This window comes from Oryctolagus cuniculus, chromosome 21 (genome assembly GCF_964237555.1).
Source record: "Oryctolagus cuniculus chromosome 21, mOryCun1.1, whole genome shotgun sequence".
Taxonomy (NCBI): domain Eukaryota; kingdom Metazoa; phylum Chordata; class Mammalia; order Lagomorpha; family Leporidae; genus Oryctolagus; species Oryctolagus cuniculus.
This window is the reverse complement of record NC_091452.1, coordinates 27,671,431-27,689,092: the sequence shown is the minus strand read 5'-3', so window position 1 is coordinate 27,689,092 and position 17,662 is coordinate 27,671,431. Positions and strand designations below refer to the sequence as shown.

Sequence of the window (17,662 nt, the reverse complement as noted above, 5' to 3'; positions counted from 1 at the left end):
CATCTTGTAGACAGGCCTTGTATCATTGGATCTCATGTTAGCGCAAGAAGGGTGAGTGAGGTGCAACGAGATATTGTGTCCACTGCTTTCCCAGGCACATTAGCAGGGAGCTGGATCAGAAGTGGAGCAGGGGCAGGCACTGTGGCATAGCTGGTAAAGCCATAGCCTGCAGCACTGGCATCCCATATGGGCACCAGTTCAAGACCTGGCTGCTCCACTTCTGATCCAGCTCTCTGCTATGGCCTGGGAAAGCAGTGGAAGATGGCCCAAGTCCTTGGGCCCCTGCACCCGCGTGGGAGACCCTGAGGAAGCTCCTGGCTCCTGGCTTCAGATTGGCACAGCTCTACCTGTTGCAGCCATTTGGGGAGTGAACCAGCGAATGGAAGACCTCTCTCTCTCTCTCTCTCTCTCTCTCTCTCTCTCTCTGCCTCTCTGTAACTTTGCTTTTCAAATAAATAAATAAATCTGTAAAAAAAAAAAAAAAAAAAAAAAAAGAACAAGAAGAAGTGGAGCAGCCGAGACTTGAACCAGTGCCCATATGGGATACAGCTGCAGGTGACAGCTTTGCCTCTACACCACAGTGCCAGGCCCTGCTATTCGACTTTTCTGTCTCTTCTTGATGCAGTTGGCCCGTTTCGTCCGGCTGCCTGCTTTGTTGGTGACATCCCGTCACTGCCTTCTTCCTGGGGTAGTACTGGCAAGGGCGCCCCCGGAACATGCTGATATTCGGTCTGGTCTGGTCGTCCTTTTGGACGCCGCTTGAATTCCCGCCCACCCCGCGGAAGGCATCGCCCACAGATCCAGCCTACTCCTGAGCCACCCAGAGGGCTCCCCGGGGAGCAGGTGACGGAAGCGTTCCTGCTACACTCGCTCACGGTCGTGGGTCCCCCTGGAGGCAGCTGCTCCTGCTTCCAGGGGCTTTGCCCTCACACCCAAGCTGAGGGCTTCTCACCAGCCAGAGGTGACAGCCACCTCCAATGGCAACCCTGCCCCGATGTCCCAGGCCTGGGATCCCAGGAGTTCTCCACGCGAGTCCTGTTCACAGCCTGATGCTGCAAAACCTCACCACGCTGCTTTCTTGTGATGCCTCAGAGCTGGGTTCACCTTCCCTAAATGTCTCCTGATGGGGGGGGGGGGCGGCTGTTCAGCCACCACGGTGAAGTGTGGGGGAACGTCCCTAGGGGAACACCTGGCTCCAGTCTCGGGTGCTCTGCTTCTGATCCAGCTTCCTGGCGTGGAATGCAGGCATCTCAGCCAGCCTCTTCACCAGCAGGCCGAGCAAGACACGGTGGACGGAACATCTAGGAGGCCACGGACACGGCCTTGACACTGACCAGACCCGGGCATCCGCCACCTGTCATAGAAGACCTCAGATGGGGGTCACAGGAGGGGGTTCCTTGTAGACTGTGACACTGGGACAGACTGGGCCTGGCCCCGGTGGGGGTGGGAGTCGGGGTGGAGACACCCCACCCCGTTCCTCTGCCTCACTTGCTCGCAGAAGCAGTTTTTGCTCATATGCTGTGATGTTGGACACAGGGGCGTGGGTGCCCCTGGCTTGCCCATCCCTGGGAAGATGGGGTCAGGAGCAGCAGGGCCAGCGTCCAAGCTCAGGTTCCAGGAGTTGAAGAAGTGATTCTCGGGGTCTCGGGAGGCTGCAAGGACCCCCACGACACAGGCAGGACCGAGAAGAATCAGGGCTGTGGTGGGCTGGCTCAAGGTCAAGAGCCAGGGGCTCCTGTGGGTTCTCCTGGGCTGGAGGAGGGTATGTGTGGGGAGGGGGCTCTATCCGCAGGGGATGACAGCTTGTCTTCCTTCTTGGGGGCCCCTCATCTGTGGGCTGGCTCCACCCCTTCCGGCGCCATAGTGGACGATGGCAGGAGAGTGACGGTAGGGAGGTGCTGGGCTTGGTGCCATCTCCAAGCCAAGATACCAAGTGTCCATCGGCCACCAAGTTCTGTCTCCAGCCCGAGCCCCTCTCCTGAAACAGCAGTGTCCAGCATCCTCTCCCTCTGTAGCCCGACGGAGCCCCGCTTGGACCCAGCTGCCCTCCATCCACCGTGGGCCCCACCCTTGCTCTTGGTCAGGAGTTCCGCACTCCCTGGCCCTCACCTGCCTCTGAGCCATCCAGAACCAGATGGCCATGGTTCCACCCCAGCCAGGTCCCCCACTCCTCCTCCCAGATCGGATCCAGGTCGAAGCTCATGGACGCCGCACAGGCAGGGGCTGTGGTGAGGGGAGACTCACTGCTCAGGCTCCTGCGTCATTCCTCCGTAAAGGAGTGAGGATGGGTCCCCCACACCTCTCTCTTCCCTTATTTCAAAGGCAGAGAGAGAGAGAGAGAGCTCCCATCTGCTGGTTCCCTCCCCCAGATGCTCCCAATAGCCTGGGGGAGTTGAGGGGGGAGGGGCATTCTGGGTCTCCAGCGTGGGTGGCAGCGACCTGAGTCCTTGAGCCATCACCTGCCACCTCCCAGGATGTGTGTTACAGAAAGCTAGCATCGAGAACGTCACCAGGGAGCTGGTGCTGTGGCGTAGTGGGTAAAGCCACTGCCTGAAGTGCCGGCATCCCGTATGGGCACTGGTTCGAGTCCTGGTTGCTCCACTTCTGATCCAGCTCTCTGCTGATGATCCTGGGAAAAGCAGCGGAAGATGGCCCGAGTGCTGGGGGCCCTGCCACCCACGTGGGAGACCTGGATAAAGCTCCTGGCTGCTGGCTTTAGCCTGGCCCAGCACTGGCCATTGCATCCATCTGGGGAGTGAACCAGGAGGTGGAAGATCTCTCTCTCTCTCTCTCTGTCTCTCCCTCTATCTCTCCCTCTCTGTAACTCTTTCAAAATAAATAAATAAATCTTTGAAAGAAAAAAAAGCCTGCCCCAGGAACAACGCTCAAGGGATTGGGGGCCATCTCAAGTGCCCCCTCCCCCATCATGCCTGGATGGAGGAGGCCCCAGGGGGCTTTGTTAGGGTGGACTGCGTCCAGGGCTCCCCAGGCTGGGGCCGTGAGTCTCGCAGGCATCAGCAGCTGGCCGGGAAAGCAGGGCGGGGAGGGGTGGCCTCTGGGGGCGCGGGGCGCCTGCTGACTCAGCGGCAGTGCCCTATCGGGGGTGGGCCCCTTGGCCTCCCTCCCCGGGGCCTGTGTAGATTGGACCACAAAGGGGACGGATCTCTCCCCCCTCCAGCCCCGGGGCCAGTGCTGCCTCGTGCTGCCACTGGGACCTGTGCCTCCCACCCGGAGGCTTAGTTAGCAAAGACTGCCATGGGTCAGCCTGAGGTCGCCTGGGGAGGGCCTCCCGGGCAGGGTGCCGGGCGCGCAGGGATGCTGCCAAAAACGCCTGGTCAGCAGCAGCGGGCAGGGTAGACAGGGACCCCCAGGCAGAGACGGGGCCGGGCTCCGTGGTGGGGGCCAGTGCATCTACCTCCTGACGGCATGGGGCCGGCGCGGGGATAGGGCTGCCACTCTCGCAGGGAGGGTCTGTATTGGATCCCTGTCACCGTGCAGCAGAACCCCCCTAAAGTCCCCCCTGCCCCTGAAACAACCCAGTCTGTGGCGAGGTCCCCTCTTGTCCAGTCCTGCCCTGGGGTTGTGGCCACAGCAAGGCTGGCCCAGGGTGCCCAACAGGGCCAGGGAGTCGAGAGACAGTGGGCTGGGGTGGTGCCCAGATGCCGCAGCCAGCCCTCTCAGCAGACCTGGGGCGACCTCCCACCCAGCCCGGCCTGGGCCTCAAGGCCCCTGCCCCCTTACTGAGGGCTTCCTGCCAGCCAGCTCCCCACCCCCACCTGAGGGCCTGCCACTGGCCCCAGGTGTCTGGGTCCTGAGCAGAAAGTTATGGCTCAAGGCCATGGGTCTCTGCCTAGCTGTGGCCTGTCCTCCCTAGGGACCGTTCAGTGGGCAGGTGGCACTGGATCCCAGCCCCTAACCACCAGGATCTCCCACCCTGGCTCCGTAACATGGGGCGGGATGGGGGTGGTGGTGGGCCAGGCTGAGGGGCTCTGTGGCCACAGGCTCCCAGGGGCTGCACCCCCCACCGCCCCTCAAAAGGGCTTTGTGTGGCCACAAAGAGGCTCTGTCCGTCTGGAGAAGCCTGGGCGTTGCCATGGTGATGAAGGGGCTGGGAAGAAGGGGTCCACCCACCATGGTGGGGAGAAGGGCATTCCAGGCAGAGGGCACCGGGCTCACAGGCCGGCAGCCATCGCGGTGACTCTGCACCTGCCCAGCCGGCGCCCCACCCCCACTCCCAACCCCTGGACCCGGCTGGATGGCTGTCCCAGACTGTGCCTCAGTAGGGCCATCAGGGTGGCAGCAGGGACGTGGCTCCCACGCCCTGTGCCTGAGTGAGTGCCCAGCCTGGCTGTGAGCCCCCAGCCCTCAGAGGGGCAACATAACTCACCATGCTACCCTGTTCTCCCCAAGTGTCTGTCTTTGGTTTTTGTTTTTGTTTTTGTTTTAAGATTTATTTGAGAGGCAGAGTTACTGAGAGAGACACACAGAGATTGACCATCTGCTAGTTCATTCCCCAAATGGCCCCAACAGCTGGAGCTGGGCTGATCTGAAACCAGGAGCCAGGAGATTTTTCTAGGTCTCCCATGTGGGTGCAGGGGTCCAAGCAATCAAGCCGTCTTCCACTGCTTTCCCAGTTGCATTAGCAGGGAGCTGGATTGGAAGTGGAGCAGCCAGCACTCCAACTGGTGCCCATATGGGATGCCGGCACCGCAGGCAGAGGCTTAGCCTACTATGACATAGCGCCGGCCCTTCCTGAGTGTCTTGCAGCTTGTGTCTACACCCCGGCATGGGATGCAGTGGGTGGGTGGGCTGAGCATGCAGGGAGAGGACCCTGCCTGCTTGGAGCCCCCAGCTCTCTCAGGGTTGCCCTGGGGAAGGGACCCCGGAGGAGGCGGAGCCTTGCCGCCCATGCCCTAGCCTGGGGGCCTCTGCAGCTGGAGTCTGGGGCCCCGGGGACTCCCGTCTAGCCCATCTCCATGTCCTCCTGGAAAAACAGAAACCCTGGAGACGTGAAGGGGCTATCGTTGGCGCTGGGAGCAGGCATCCAGCAGTGGCTCCCTATAGCTCAGGCCTCCGAGAAAGGAGGAGCCATCACTGGGACACGCACCTGCCCCCCGCCCACATCTGGTACAGGACCTGGGCTTGCTGACCCCCTGAGGCCTCCCCAGTGCCAGCACCAGCCCCCTGGACCACCTATCCAGCAGGCCCTCCGCTGGATGCCCACCCTCTGCCTCCAGTACCCCATTAGTGCAGGGAAGAACCCCCTGCAAAGTGTTCACTGCAGGGTCAGTGGGCACTGCTGGGTGCCTCCCGCGGCCCTCCCAGGGTGGAGGCCGCAGGAGGTCACCGAGTGGCCATCTCCAGGCACACACACCCTGGCGTCTGGCCCACCGTGGCGCGCCTCCTCTGCCAGGGAAATCTAATTTCCAGGCTGAATCCGATTAGAGCCCTGGCTGCCTGATTTTCCCACTGCTGTCTTGGGCAGTGGGCGGGCACCGCCCTGGGCCTGGAGAGCTTCAGCCCCTGGCCTCATTGCCGGGGCGGGTGTTGGCCTCTCCTGTTCCTGCGCCAGCAGCTGGTGCTTCCGTGGAACAAGGCACAGATGCTCGGTGCCCCCTTCCAGCCTGTTCCAAGGGTGCGAGGCCACCTCTCCACGTCCCTTGTTTGAGCCTTTAAAAAAAAAAAAAGAAGAAGAAGAAGAAGAAGACTTGTTTGAAAGGCAGAGTTACAGAGAGACAGAGATGGAAGGAGAGAGGGATCGGGAGAGAGAGAGAGAGACAGACAGAGAGAGAGAGAGCTATCTTCCATCTACTGGTTCACTCCCTAAATGGCTACAACAGCCAGGGCTGGGTCAGGCTGAAGCCAGGAGCCAGGAGCTTCCTCCGGGTCTCCCATGTGGGTGCAGGGGCCCAAGGGCTTGGGCCATCTTCTGATTCTTTCCCAGGCACATTAACAGGGAGCGGGATTGGAAGTGGAGCAGCAAGGATTCGAACCGGTGTCCATATGGGATGCTGGTGTTTTGAAGGCGGCATCTTTACCCACTGGTCCCCAGAGTCATTTTATTTAAAAAAAAAAAAAAAAAAGCCATGAGCACCGTATGTGCACACCCTTGTTTGCATGTACAGAAGTGTTCCCTTGTTACGAGGTCATGTGCCGCAGCTCTCCTGGCTGTGAGAGACCAGGGAAACAGCCGGGGCACCCCAGGGCCAGCAGTGACTGCCAGAGGGCCCTGTGGTCCTTGCCTTTGGCACCATGGCTGGCTGGATGCAGTCTCCACCCCACATGAACGCCACGCCCTGGACCTCCCCGCCTGCCTGACCCCAGCCTGGCCCTGTGTGTCCCCAGCCCCCCACAAGGCCTGGCTGCTGGCGGTGCCGAGGGTGGGGACAGGAGCCGTCCCCACGGTGTCCTCCCTGGCAGCCCAGGGCCACCCCCTGGTGAGCAGGCACCCTCTCCTGCGTGGGACGTTGGCGTGGGGGGGGCGGAGCCTGACCCCTAGGAAATTCCTCTGATTCCTCAACCCAGATTGGACTCCAGGCCCCATAATTTGATTTTCCGGAGCAAGGCTTTGGCTGGCCGCCTCCTGAGGAGGAATGTCAAGGTCAGCAAGAAGACGTGGAGTTTGGGTTTCCGGGGGGTGGGGGGAGGATTCGGCTCCCAGCCCGGAGTTCCTCCAACGAGGCCTTCAGTTCCCCGGTCCGGCGAGCATTGAACTCGGCTTGCTCCCACGGAAGCCTGCTGCTTCCTTCTGCCCGCCCGGCCCCTCCCTCCATCCTCCCACCCATCCTGCTACCTGCCAGTCACCATCCCACCCATCCGTTCCCCCTCACCCAGCCCCTCCCTCCCATTCCCTCACCACTGCTCCGCCTGCCCGTCCATCCCTTCCCCCATCTCTGTCCCCACCTGAGTGCCCTTGGGCAGCTCATTTTCCCCACTTGCACCAACCCCCTGCCCTGGCAGCACTAGCCAAGGCCCCTGTCCAGCCCCTGGCTGCATAGCCAGGGCCACTGTGGCTGGCACAGGGCTGTTTGCTTTGCTTTGTGGTCTTTTTTTTTTTTTCCAGAATGTCATTTCTGCCCTGACCCGCCCCCCACCCCCCTACTCCTCCCAACCCCTCTCCCAAGGGGCATCTGATGTTTCCTGGCCTGGTCGTTGGCTTTTGTCCCATGGTTCCTGGGGTGTGGTCAGCTCCCCACCCCCACCCCGCCAGGCTGCCCAGTATCATTTTATTGCAAGATGGGGGCCTGAGCACTAACAGCGTCATGAAGCTGGCCACTATGGGGTCTGGGTAGGGTCACGAGGACTTTGCTGGACCTTCCAGGGGGAGCCAGGGCCGCCCCAGGCCAGCAGCATCGCGTGTCCCTGCCTGCCCCCCCCCCACGCCAAGCCCCTAACCACAGACAGCATCTCTGATGCTCCGCCATCTGTCTTAAAAATTCATGCACACATTTTGTTTTCCATGACACCCCCCGTATTTATTGTTTTAATATAGAAATTGCATTTTGAGTTATCGCGGAGAAGCCGCCTCCCGGTGCTGGACCAGGGCCCCTGTGTCCAAGCACGTGCTCCTGTGTGTGTTGTCCGAAGGCAGACAGCACAGGCCTGGCACTCGGGCCTCTGTGGTCCCATGGGTGCTGCCGGGACTCCACCGCCTGCCAAGCTGGCCAGCGTTGGAGGCACGTGGTTATCTCCCTCTGGGTGAACCAAATCAGGCAATGGGAAAGCCAGGGTTTGGCCATCTTCTCACACTGGCCGCTGGCCTCAGAATTCTGGGCCCCCAGCCAGAGTCAGCAGGGGTCTCCTTCCAGGGGAGGTTGGCACTTCCGTGGACCCCAGGGCAGGGAAGCTGCCCCCAGGCCATGCAGGTGAAGGCTGGGCTCGGGCAGCATACAAGGAGGGAAGAAAGTCACCCCATCCACCAGGCCAGCACCACCTGCCACTGCTGGTGGCGGGGGGGGGGGCGGTGTCCTGATCCTATTCCTTTCTGTCCCTTGGTCTTGAGACTCAGTGAGATGTCCATTGCTGCCACCAGGCTTGGCTGAGGGCTCAGGTGGCCTGGCTCCTGCCCTCTTCCAGTCCCCAAACCCCCAACTCACCTGCCTAAGAGGCCCCACCATGCCCACCTGGGGCCCATGGCCAGGTTCATTGCATTAGTTGGCATTAGCTAGTTTGTACACCCAGGCCGCATGTCCCCTGCTGTCTGTCCCTGTGTGCCTTGGCAGTCTGTCTCTCCCACGTCTCTCCCACTCTCCGACCCAGTTCCATTTCCTGGGTGGTGGCCGCCACCTCTCCCAACAGGAGTTTGGTTCTTTGGCTGTGACAGCTCCTCTTCTCATAGCAGTGTCCCTGCAAGGTCACGGGGACAGTTTTGTTTTTGTGACAGGGGCAGGGGAAAGGCGGAGCAGCCGCAGGGGCCTGTGCTGGGCCTCAGTTTCCCCAGCTGTCACAGCAGTATGGTGTCCCTCCCTTCACCCCTGGGGTACGCGCTGGCCCTGACCCTTCCTCCTGGGGTGGGGTGGGAGGCTCTGGCCTGGCAGCTGGCACTGCAGCTCATTGGTTCTCCACAGTGTCCCCACTACACAGTGGGGCTCGGAGTCTTCCTCAGTGGGCGGACATGGAGCACCGAGCCGTGCATACCAGTCTCCAGGCAGTGAGTCCGGATCTGAGCTCTGCCTACTTGCAGGCCTGACCCGAGACAGGGCTGGGGTGGCTCCTGAGATCAGGGTGAGCAGGGCTGGCGCTGTGGCACAGCAGGTTAAAACCCTGGCCTGCAGTGCTGACATCCCTTATGGATGCCGGTTCGAGTCCCGGCCGCTCCACTTCCGATCCAGCTCCCTGCTAATGTGCCTGAGAAAGCAGTGGAAGATGGCCCAAGTCCTTGGGCCCCTGCACCCACTTGGAAGATCTGGAAGAAGTTCCTGGCTCCTGGCAGAAGAAGGCCTGAGAGGTAGTGAGTGCTCATTACGCCAGCCCCCTCCCTTCCCAGTGAGCCGCCCCTCCCCCAATCCTCTGGTTCTGTGGGCCTGGCAGGAAGTAGGGGAGCCTGGGATGAGCCTGGAGCCCTGCAGGGAGTGAGCGGACTGCTTCTGGCCTCGGATTAATGGCTTTTAATTCAGAATTTAATCAATGCGGCTTCCTTCCAGAGGGAGCGATTCTCGTGACGTGCGCTCCGGGCGCCTGGGTGGGCAGGCAGGGGGCCCGTGGTGGGCCCCCATGAGGCCACCACCCACCCCGCCCTGAGCATGCTCTGCTTCTGCCTGCAGCTAGTGCAACCCCAGCCATGGAGGACTACAGCGTGCACTCGGCCGCCAGCATCCTGGCCTCGGTGAAGGAGCAGGAGGCCCGCTTCGAGCGGCTGACGCGGGCGCTGGAGCAGGAGCGGCGCCACGTGGCTCTGCAGCTGGAGCGTGCCCAGCAGCCCGGCGTGGGCCACAGTGGGCAGGCCCTGCCGATGGCCTGGCAACAGCTGGTCCTGCAGGTAACAGCCCAGTGACTCGGGAGGAGGGGGAGAAAAACACTCCAGGGGTCTCAGTAGACCGAGGGCTAGCACACAGTAGGGGTTCTTGCAAGCCCTCCTGAGGTGCTGGGAAGGGGAGAGAGGAGCACCGTGTGAAGAGCGAGTGGGACAAAGCCAGACCCCCAGAATAGGACCCTCCACTGAGGAGCCCCTGGGCCTCGACAGCTGGGCAGGGTATTTGCTGGGTAACTCCTTGGTCAGCCACAACACAGAGGACTTTTGCCTGCCCCAGGATCTCCGGGCCAACAATGTTGTTCTAACCTGCGAATGGGGTGACAGCAGCTCCCCCGTCCCCAGCGCAGGGGTGAGGGACGACAAGCTGTGCAGGGGGAGGCCTGGAGCTGGGTGTGGCTCCTGTGACTGATCAGAGCCAGGGGGTGGCAGCCAGGAGAGGGGGAGGGCCCTCTGGTTCCCACTGCAGCCCCCCACCCCCGCCAGCCAGCTCAGAGGTGAGAAAAGGGAAGTGCCTCTGGGGTTCCCTGGGGGACCTGCCCAGTTCCCACAGCCTGGCTGCCCCGCCTCTTCCCACATCACCCAGCACCTGCCGTGTCCTCCCGGCCCGGTCCTGGGTGCACATGTGAGACTCCAAGCAGCGGCCTCGTTGGGCTTGGGGGTGGGGGGTGCCTGGGCAATGACCGGGGGACCTCGGCTCCCTGATGGCCCATGGAGGAGACCCACTTAAAGCACAGGGCCCAGCACAGGGATGTAGGCGGAGCCAAGTGGGCATCTCAGATTCCCGGCGCCATAGGGGAGCCCTCTTTCCAAACACCTCGCAGCCACCCCTGCGCGCAGCCCCAGCCTCAGTTCTTGGGAGGGTACGTCTTGTTCCACCCAAGGAGGGAAGTGGAATAGTCCCACTAGGCCACATGGGGATAGTGACCCTGAGGCCGCCTGCTGGGCGCCAGGCACACAGTCCAGGCCTCCGGGAGTGGGAACAGGCTCTGCTCTCCAGCACAGGGACGGGCAGTGTGGGAGGTCGGTGCCCTGGTGGAAGGGACAGATGTTCCCACAGCCTGGAGCTGCTCTGCCGGGGGGTCACTGTCCCTTGCCCCCCCCCCCCATCTCGGCCCTCAATCTTCTCAGCCTGGGATGGGAGGACGTGCGTGTTCCCAGGGCCACACCAGGCTGGCCAGGCCCGGAAGCCAAACCTGCCTCCCAGATCAGCCTCAGCCCTGGGGGCCTGGTGCTCTGCTGCAGAGCCACAGGGTCAGAGCCAGGGGCATGAGAAGCTCGGGGCCTTCGGCAGAATCCTGGCCGCCTGCCCAGGCCCTCCAGCTGGTGCAGGACTGACCTCACCCAGTGGGCAGGGGTCCACCAGGGGCCCTGGGGGATGAACAGTTTGTGGGGAAGCTGGGGAGAAGACAGGACCGGCTCCAAGCCTCTGGGCGTGGTTCCCTCCTGCTCAGAGTGACCTGGATGGCTCCACGAGGGGCTGCCGTAAGACGTCTGCAGGCTCAGATGGGCACCCAGGGCTCCTGGGCACGAAACCAGGCCCGCAGAAGGGGGTCCCTGAGGAGGGGAAGCAGGTGGGAGGCAAGATCCATGCCACAGGCTGTAGCTGCTGATCCCAGAAACTGTTTCCTTGTTGGTGACACCAGGGCCATGGGTGGCCCCAGCCCTACCTGCGTTCCCCCAAACAGAGCCAGACTCCCTGGGTGTGGTGCCGGTGGATGCCAGGCTGCAGGGGGCAGCAGTCCTGACTGGTCTCTCTGATCAGCCCCCATTCCTGCCCCCAGCAGGAGGAGACAGGGTCTGGGGCTGGCTCAGAGATGTGCCTCATCTAGGGCCACCTAGTAGCTGTCTGTGCTCTCCTCGGCCCTTGCGCCCCGCCCTGGGTTTGATGCGCTGTGAGGTTGGGGGGAACCTCCTGGCGCTGGGTGGGGACTAGGGCCAGATCCGAGAGAACTTGCAGAGCTGACCGCCGTCCCCATGGCCCACCCAGGAGGGCCGCCATCGCACAGCGAGGGGAAACAGGCGCAGCCGGGGTGGAGTGCCTTGTGCCTGCGGAATGACCTTGTCCCTCGTCCTTGGGGCACACCTCAGTTTCCCCAAGTCTGCGGGCAGAGGGGGCGTGCGTGCTGCTTCACCAGGAGCAAACCGGGGGCCGGGAGGCTCGCTCAGCAAAAGCGACCGCTAGGCGGGAAAAGGCCACCCCCGCCGCGGGCACGGGCGACCGGCTGCCCGCTCCGGGCTGCAGGGCACCAGGGGGCGACCCCGGCCAGGCCCCGCCCCACGCCGATGGGGGCGGGGCCGCGCCACGCCCCTCCCCGCCCCGCCTGGGCGCGGCCCCGCCCGATTGGCTGCGGGCCGTGGCCGCCGCCGGATCCGCCCCCGCGGGGAGCGAGTCCGCCGAGCCCGAGCCCTAGCGGCCGGAGCGCCGGAGCCGAGCCCGGTCCAGCCGCCGCCCCCCGCCGGCCCCCGCGGTGCCAATACCCCGGCCCGATGCCGGCCGAACTCAGACAGGTTGGAGGGAACTTGGTCCCGGGTGGAGGAAGGGGGGGAGAGGGGGCGCGCCCGGGGGGTCCGCGGCGGGGGGCGGGGCACCGGCCTGCTCCCCGCCGCCCCCCGCGCCGAGGACCCGCTTTTGTTGCACGGCGCCGCCGCCGGCCCGAAGCGGCTATTGTCTGCGCTGCCGGCCGGGCTGCATCGGGCCCGGGGCCGGGTGGGGCGGCGGAGAGAGCGCGCCGCCTGGGGAGTGTGGCGAGGCGCGCGCGCGCCGGGCGCGGGGTCTCCGGGGCCACCCCGCGGGGGCCCGGGGCGGGCGACCCCCGCGCAGGGAAGGGGCTGGAACCCGGCGGGGTGCACCCAGGCCAGCCTGCGCCCGGGACAGGTGCCCGGGGGGGTCGGAGCGGGGTTGGGGGGCCAGGGCCTTCCCGTGCAGGGTCTCTGGAGAGGGCAGCCTGGCCGGGCCTTCTCTCCCTGGGCTGGGGGTTGCGGGGGGGGGGTCTCTCGCCTCGGCTCCCCCTCACAGCCCCTGCGCGGGCTCTGACTCCCCGGGGGGAACCTGCGAAGGAGCTTCCGGAGCTGTAATGGAAGCTAGCGTGCAGCGCCACGCACGTGAGGGGAGGCGGCCGAGAGGCCGGCCCTGCCCACGTGTGGCGGCGGGGGGCGGTCTCCCAGTGCTCAGGTGCGGGGTGAAGCGAGTGAGCAGCCTTAGAGGGAGCTGGTTTAGTCGCTGGCGGCGAGAAAGTGGAGGCTGAGTGGAGGGGCGATCACCAGGAGCCCTTGGGGGAGGTGGATCCCCCCTACTCCTGGTTACCTGTGGAGCCAGGTCCCGGTCTGCTTTGTGCCCACCCCACCCCCAGAGTCCAGCCACTGAGCGCTTCAGAGATGGAGGGGCCAACTGGGGAAACTTATGGTCACCGTGGCTGATGGCTGGGGTGGGTGACAGCCAGACCTGCTCTGCCCCTACCCCTTGGGCTGCCAGCAGCTCTTACTTTTGACTTGCCCTGGCGGGTGGTGCACAGCTGCTGTGGAGAGGTGAGCACCTGTCCCTGACGGCTGGGCAGAGCCCATGGGCACCCAGGGAGAGGGTGTTTTGTGGCAACCAGGGGCTTGCCGCCAGGTAGGAAGTGCCAGTCAGACCGTTCTGCAGTCTTCCTGGGAGATCCGGGCTCGGGAGTGCAGAGCTATCATTCCCTCACGCCTCTGGACCCCCGTGTATCCAGGGCAGCCCTCCTGGGCTCCCTGGGGGGACTGTGACGGGTGGTGATAGGTCCCCAGCCCTTCATCCTGAGAGCAGTGAAGGGAGGGAACGAGGGTCTGACCCCTCCGTCAGGCCCGGGGAGCTCAGAACTTCAGGCTCCCCGTCCCTCCCCTGGCAGGAGCCCCTGTCTGGCCTGGCACAGGAACGGTGGAACTGGTGTACCCCAGATGGGAGACGCCCTGGTAGATTTCGGCCCTGCAGGTGGTGGCAGTGGGAGGCTGGGCGTGGTCCCTACAGGAGGGGTGAGGATGAGGCAAGGTGGTTTGTCAGACGGACACAAGGCTGAGTGGGTGCGGTCAGTGTGTCCAGGACGGTGCCCATGTGCAGAGGGGAACAGCCCCAAGTCGTGGCGTCCCCGAAGGGATTAGGGGCCAGGCAGGGATCCAGGCACCCAGTCAGCCCGGGAGCACCGGCTGTGTGCTGATCATCAACCCGTGGCTCCACCCGACAGCCTTGGGCCTCTCCCAAGTTTCTCCATCTGCCTCCAGTTCTGAGGCTCCTGTGGTTGATGCCTGGGGAGGTGGGCAGTCCCTACATGTCAAGAGCAGGTCTGGAGGCATTGCACGGATTAGGCTCGGGCTCCGCTGGCGAGAGGCCAGAGGTCGCGTGAGTCCCCCTGAGGTGCTATTAGGGGAACCCACTGGTAGGGGTGCCTGGGCCTGCATGCCAGGCTGGGTGATAGCACACACGGGTCACGTCCGAGGGATCAGGTACACACACACGTGTGTGTGTGTGTGTAAGACAGAGGCCAGGCGTGTGTAAGGGGGCCCCGGCTTTCCCATGAGTGCTGGCTGACTCACACGCCTGCTGGGTGAAGTCATAGCCCGTTTTTAGCTCCCTGAGGTCACTTGCCAGCAGGGACTCGGGGCCTGGGGATCCCGCCGCCGGGCTGCTGGGCCCTGGTGTTGGTGGGTGATGCTGCAGGTGGCCCCACCTGAGGGCATGCTGGCCCCCTCTGGAAGTGGCTCTCCCGCCCCACCCCGCTCCAGCAAGGCTATTGAGGTCCCATGGTGTCCTTTCCCCTCCTCACCCCCCATCACTGGCCTAGTAGTGGGTAGGGTGCCTTCCCTGTGTATTTAATGGATGCAAATGCATGCAAATCAACTCAGGGCCCTACCCCACTGGCTGTGGTGTCCTAGGCAACGCCCCTCAGCCTTGCTCCTCCCCCAGCCCCCAGCAAACACTGCAGCCCCTCACCCTGGGCCTCAGGCTCTTTCTTCCCCAGGGAACAGGATCTCCCCCAGCCCCTCACCCCTTTCTCGCCTTGGTCCCCCAGCCAGCAAGGGGGCAAGGCCACCAAGGGCCTGGCCACCTGGGGGCAAGGTAAGACCCCCAGGGCTTGCCTGCCAGGTAGGTGCCCGCAGTCCCGCCCCCTGGAGAGGTGCAGGCCTCAGTTCACCCCATCCCCATCCCTAAGGGGAAGCACCAGCTGTTTTCTGGGGCCCTGCTCCTGCAGGAGGGAAGCTGCATCCTGGGGCCTCAGCTTGGCAGGGTTGCCAGAGCCTGGAGGATGCACCTGTTGGTGCAGGCCCCTCCCCACGATGCGCATGGTGTCGGGGTGTGTGTGTGTGTGTGTGTGTGGCATTCCTCTAGGATAGGACCCTGACCCAGGAGGCTTCTTGTCCCTGGTCCCTAGGGCAGCGCCGGGCGTGGGGCGTGGCAGACCCCCCTGGCCATGGTAGCAGAGTGTTGCCGTGGAGCCAGGCAGATGGGGCATGAGCTCGGTGTTTCCAGCCCTCAGGAGCCAGGCAGGGCCAGGGGTCCCAGGCCGTGGAGCAGGGCCTGCCCTCCCCCTGACACAGCCCTGGCTGTCCCTGGGGAATGTGCTCCCCCTGACCTGCCCACCATAGCTTGGGTTCCAGCCAATCCTGAGATGCTGGCCCTGGAGCTGGGGGATCTGTGTGTGGTGGGGGGCTCAGGGGCGGACTCTGGCTCCCAGGCCCCTGTGCCACTCAGCACGGCAGCGGCCAGCCTGTCCTCTTGGAGCCTGTTTATACCACGGCAGATCCAGATGGTGGCCTGTGGACCTCGGCCCAGAGCTGCCTGGCCTGGAACTCTACCGTTGTACAGTATGGTGACGGCGAGTGGCCACAGGTCGCATATATCCTCTCTAGTCTCTGATGTAATACTTGGCCTCTGACCCCTGATGCAGCACCAGACCATACCCACTCCGTGCCCCAGGAGTGTCCTGGCTGCCGGAAGCAACCAGGATATTTTGGTGCTCTGGACACACAGGGCATTCTGGGAGTTGGGTATTTCTGTCCTGTGAAGGCGTCTGGCTGGCCTTCGGTGACAGGAGCCTGGGCGCGGCCATGGGAGTCAGTGGGTGGAGCCAAAGCTGCCTCCTAGCTGCTGCACTCAAGGTCCTGGGGGGTGTAGGACAGGAGGTGCCCCCCATATCAGGAGGGGTCCCCACCCCAAGGGTGCAGGTAGTGTTGGGAAAGGGTCCCACAGGTCCCACCTGCCACCTCTGAGGACCCAAAGGAGCCTATGCCAGCCAGGCCTTGTGGCTCAGAGCTGCCCAAGACCTGGGCACTCCTGCTGGCTCACTCTAGGCACCTGGTGGGGAGCTGGCCCTGCCACGGGCTGGTTGCGGGAGGGCAGGGCCAGCCCCTTCAGTGGTCAGAGGCCAGGAGCATGCTACAGAGAAAGCCTCTGGGGTCGGTGGGCTCTGGGGGCTGGGAACCCCCTAATATCCTGGCCAGCATGAGCCTGCTGGGGGCAGGGTGTACCTGCACTCCAGGTTGCGTGACTTGGGAGGTGGTCCTGCCCCATAACACTGCCCACACCCAACCCCCACCCCGTCCTAGGAGCAGAGCCCAGGCAGCCAGGCCTCGCTGGCCACGATGCCAGAGGCGCCTGAGGTGCTGGAGGAGACGGTGACGGTGGAGGAAGACCCGGGCACGCCCACCTCCCACGTGTCCATTGTGACTGCTGAAGACGGTACAACCCGGCGCACGGAGACCAAGGTGGAGCTGGGAGGGCGGGCGACCGGAGTGGGGCAGGGGGAGAAACTTAGGCCACTCCAGCCTCACCCGGTCACCCGCCCGTCCACCAGGTCACCAAGACGGTCAAGACCGTGACCACGCGGACAGTACGACAAGTGCCCGTGGGCCCGGATGGGCTGCCCCTGCTAGATGGCGGCCCCCCGCTTGGCCCTTTTGCCGACAGCCCCCTGGACCGGCACTTCCTTCTGCGGGGCGGTGGCCCGGCGGCCACGCTGTCCCGGGCCTACCTCAGCAGCGGGGGCGGCTTCCCTGATGGTCCCGAGCCCCGGGATGGCCCCAACTACGGCAGCCTGTCGCGAGGGCTGGGGGTGCGGCCCCCACGTGCCGGCCCCCTCGGTCCCGGCCCTGGCGATGGCTGCTTTACCCTGCCTGGCCGCCGCGAGGCATTCCCATCCGGCCCCGAGCCCGGGCCCCACGGGGGCCGCTCCCTGCCCGAGCGCTTCCAGGCAGAGCCCTACGGCTTAGAGGATGACACCCGCAGCCTGGCCAACGATGACGAGGGCGGCCCCGAGCTGGAGCCCGACTACGGCACAGCCACACGGAGGAGGCCCGAGTGTGGGCGGGGCCTGCGTACCAGGTGAGCACCCTGTCCCCCCATGGCCACTGCCTCCAGGAAGTCACCCATCCATGCTCCCTGCACGGGCAGCCAAGCCGCTAGGGCTGAGTCCATCGTGCACACTTGGATGTGGGCTGAAGGGGACAGTGGCAGTTAGGCTGCCCAGCACCTGCTGGCTCCTCTCCAGGCAGATGGCGGCAAGGACCCGAGCACTGGAGGCCCAGCCAGCTCCTCTCCCTGGGCCTGTTTCCTTCCCCCATGCACAGCACTAACTGGAACCCAGAGCCCACCCCAGGCTTTCTTGCCCTATCTGGTCTCAGTGTGTGCACCTGCAGAATGGGAACACCACAGCCTAGGGGCAGGTGCTGCTGTGTGACCCGGAGCGAGTCGCCTGACCCCTCCCAGCCTCAGGCCACAACCCACCCTGCCACTGAGAGCCAGGGACAGTTCCCTCCCCAAGGGGCCAGCCGGTGGCCTCAGTGCCCCCCACAGATGATCCTACTGAGATGGCCTCGTATGGGGAGGGTCACTCACTCCCCCCACACCCTGACACCAGCCAGAGGTGGGCCTCCTGCAGAGCTGGGGGAATGTGACAGAGAGAAGGGGTCGGGAGACGCTGTGGGAGTGCATGAGTGTCCTGTTCTGGGATTGATTGATTTCTTTGAAAGGCAGAATTACATAGAGAGGAGGGCAGAGAGGGAGAGAGATTGGTCTTCCATCTGCTGGCCTACCCCCGAAGTGGCCACAATGGCTGGAGCTGGGCCCACAGGAAGCCAGGGGCCAGGAGCTTCCCCCAGGTCTCCCACTGGGCCATTCTCTGCTGCCTTCCCAGGCCATAGCAGAGAGCTGGATCCGAAGTAGAGCAGCCGGGCCTG

The 17,662-nt window shown here is 64.1% G+C and overlaps 1 protein-coding gene across 13 annotated transcripts in view; it reads left to right on the top strand.

Moving 5' to 3' along the window:
* Positions 1-17,662, top strand: part of ARVCF (ARVCF delta catenin family member) — a 39,872-nt gene that overhangs the window by 13,928 nt on the left and 8,282 nt on the right. For 7 of the 13 annotated variants that reach the window (XM_070066282.1, XM_070066283.1, XM_051837289.2 and 4 more), the window contains exons 1-3: positions 11,824-11,980; positions 16,034-16,192; positions 16,282-16,808. In XM_070066282.1, the coding sequence (XP_069922383.1) occupies positions 11,960-11,980; positions 16,034-16,192; positions 16,282-16,808 (707 nt within the window). In that variant the 5' untranslated portion in view covers positions 11,824-11,959. Of the gene's footprint in view, positions 1-8,838; positions 8,948-9,263; positions 9,479-11,823; positions 11,981-16,033; positions 16,193-16,281; positions 16,809-17,662 lie in introns of those variants that run through there. The other 6 variants (XM_070066284.1, XM_051837297.2, XM_051837298.2 and 3 more) reach the window with 4 other exon arrangements.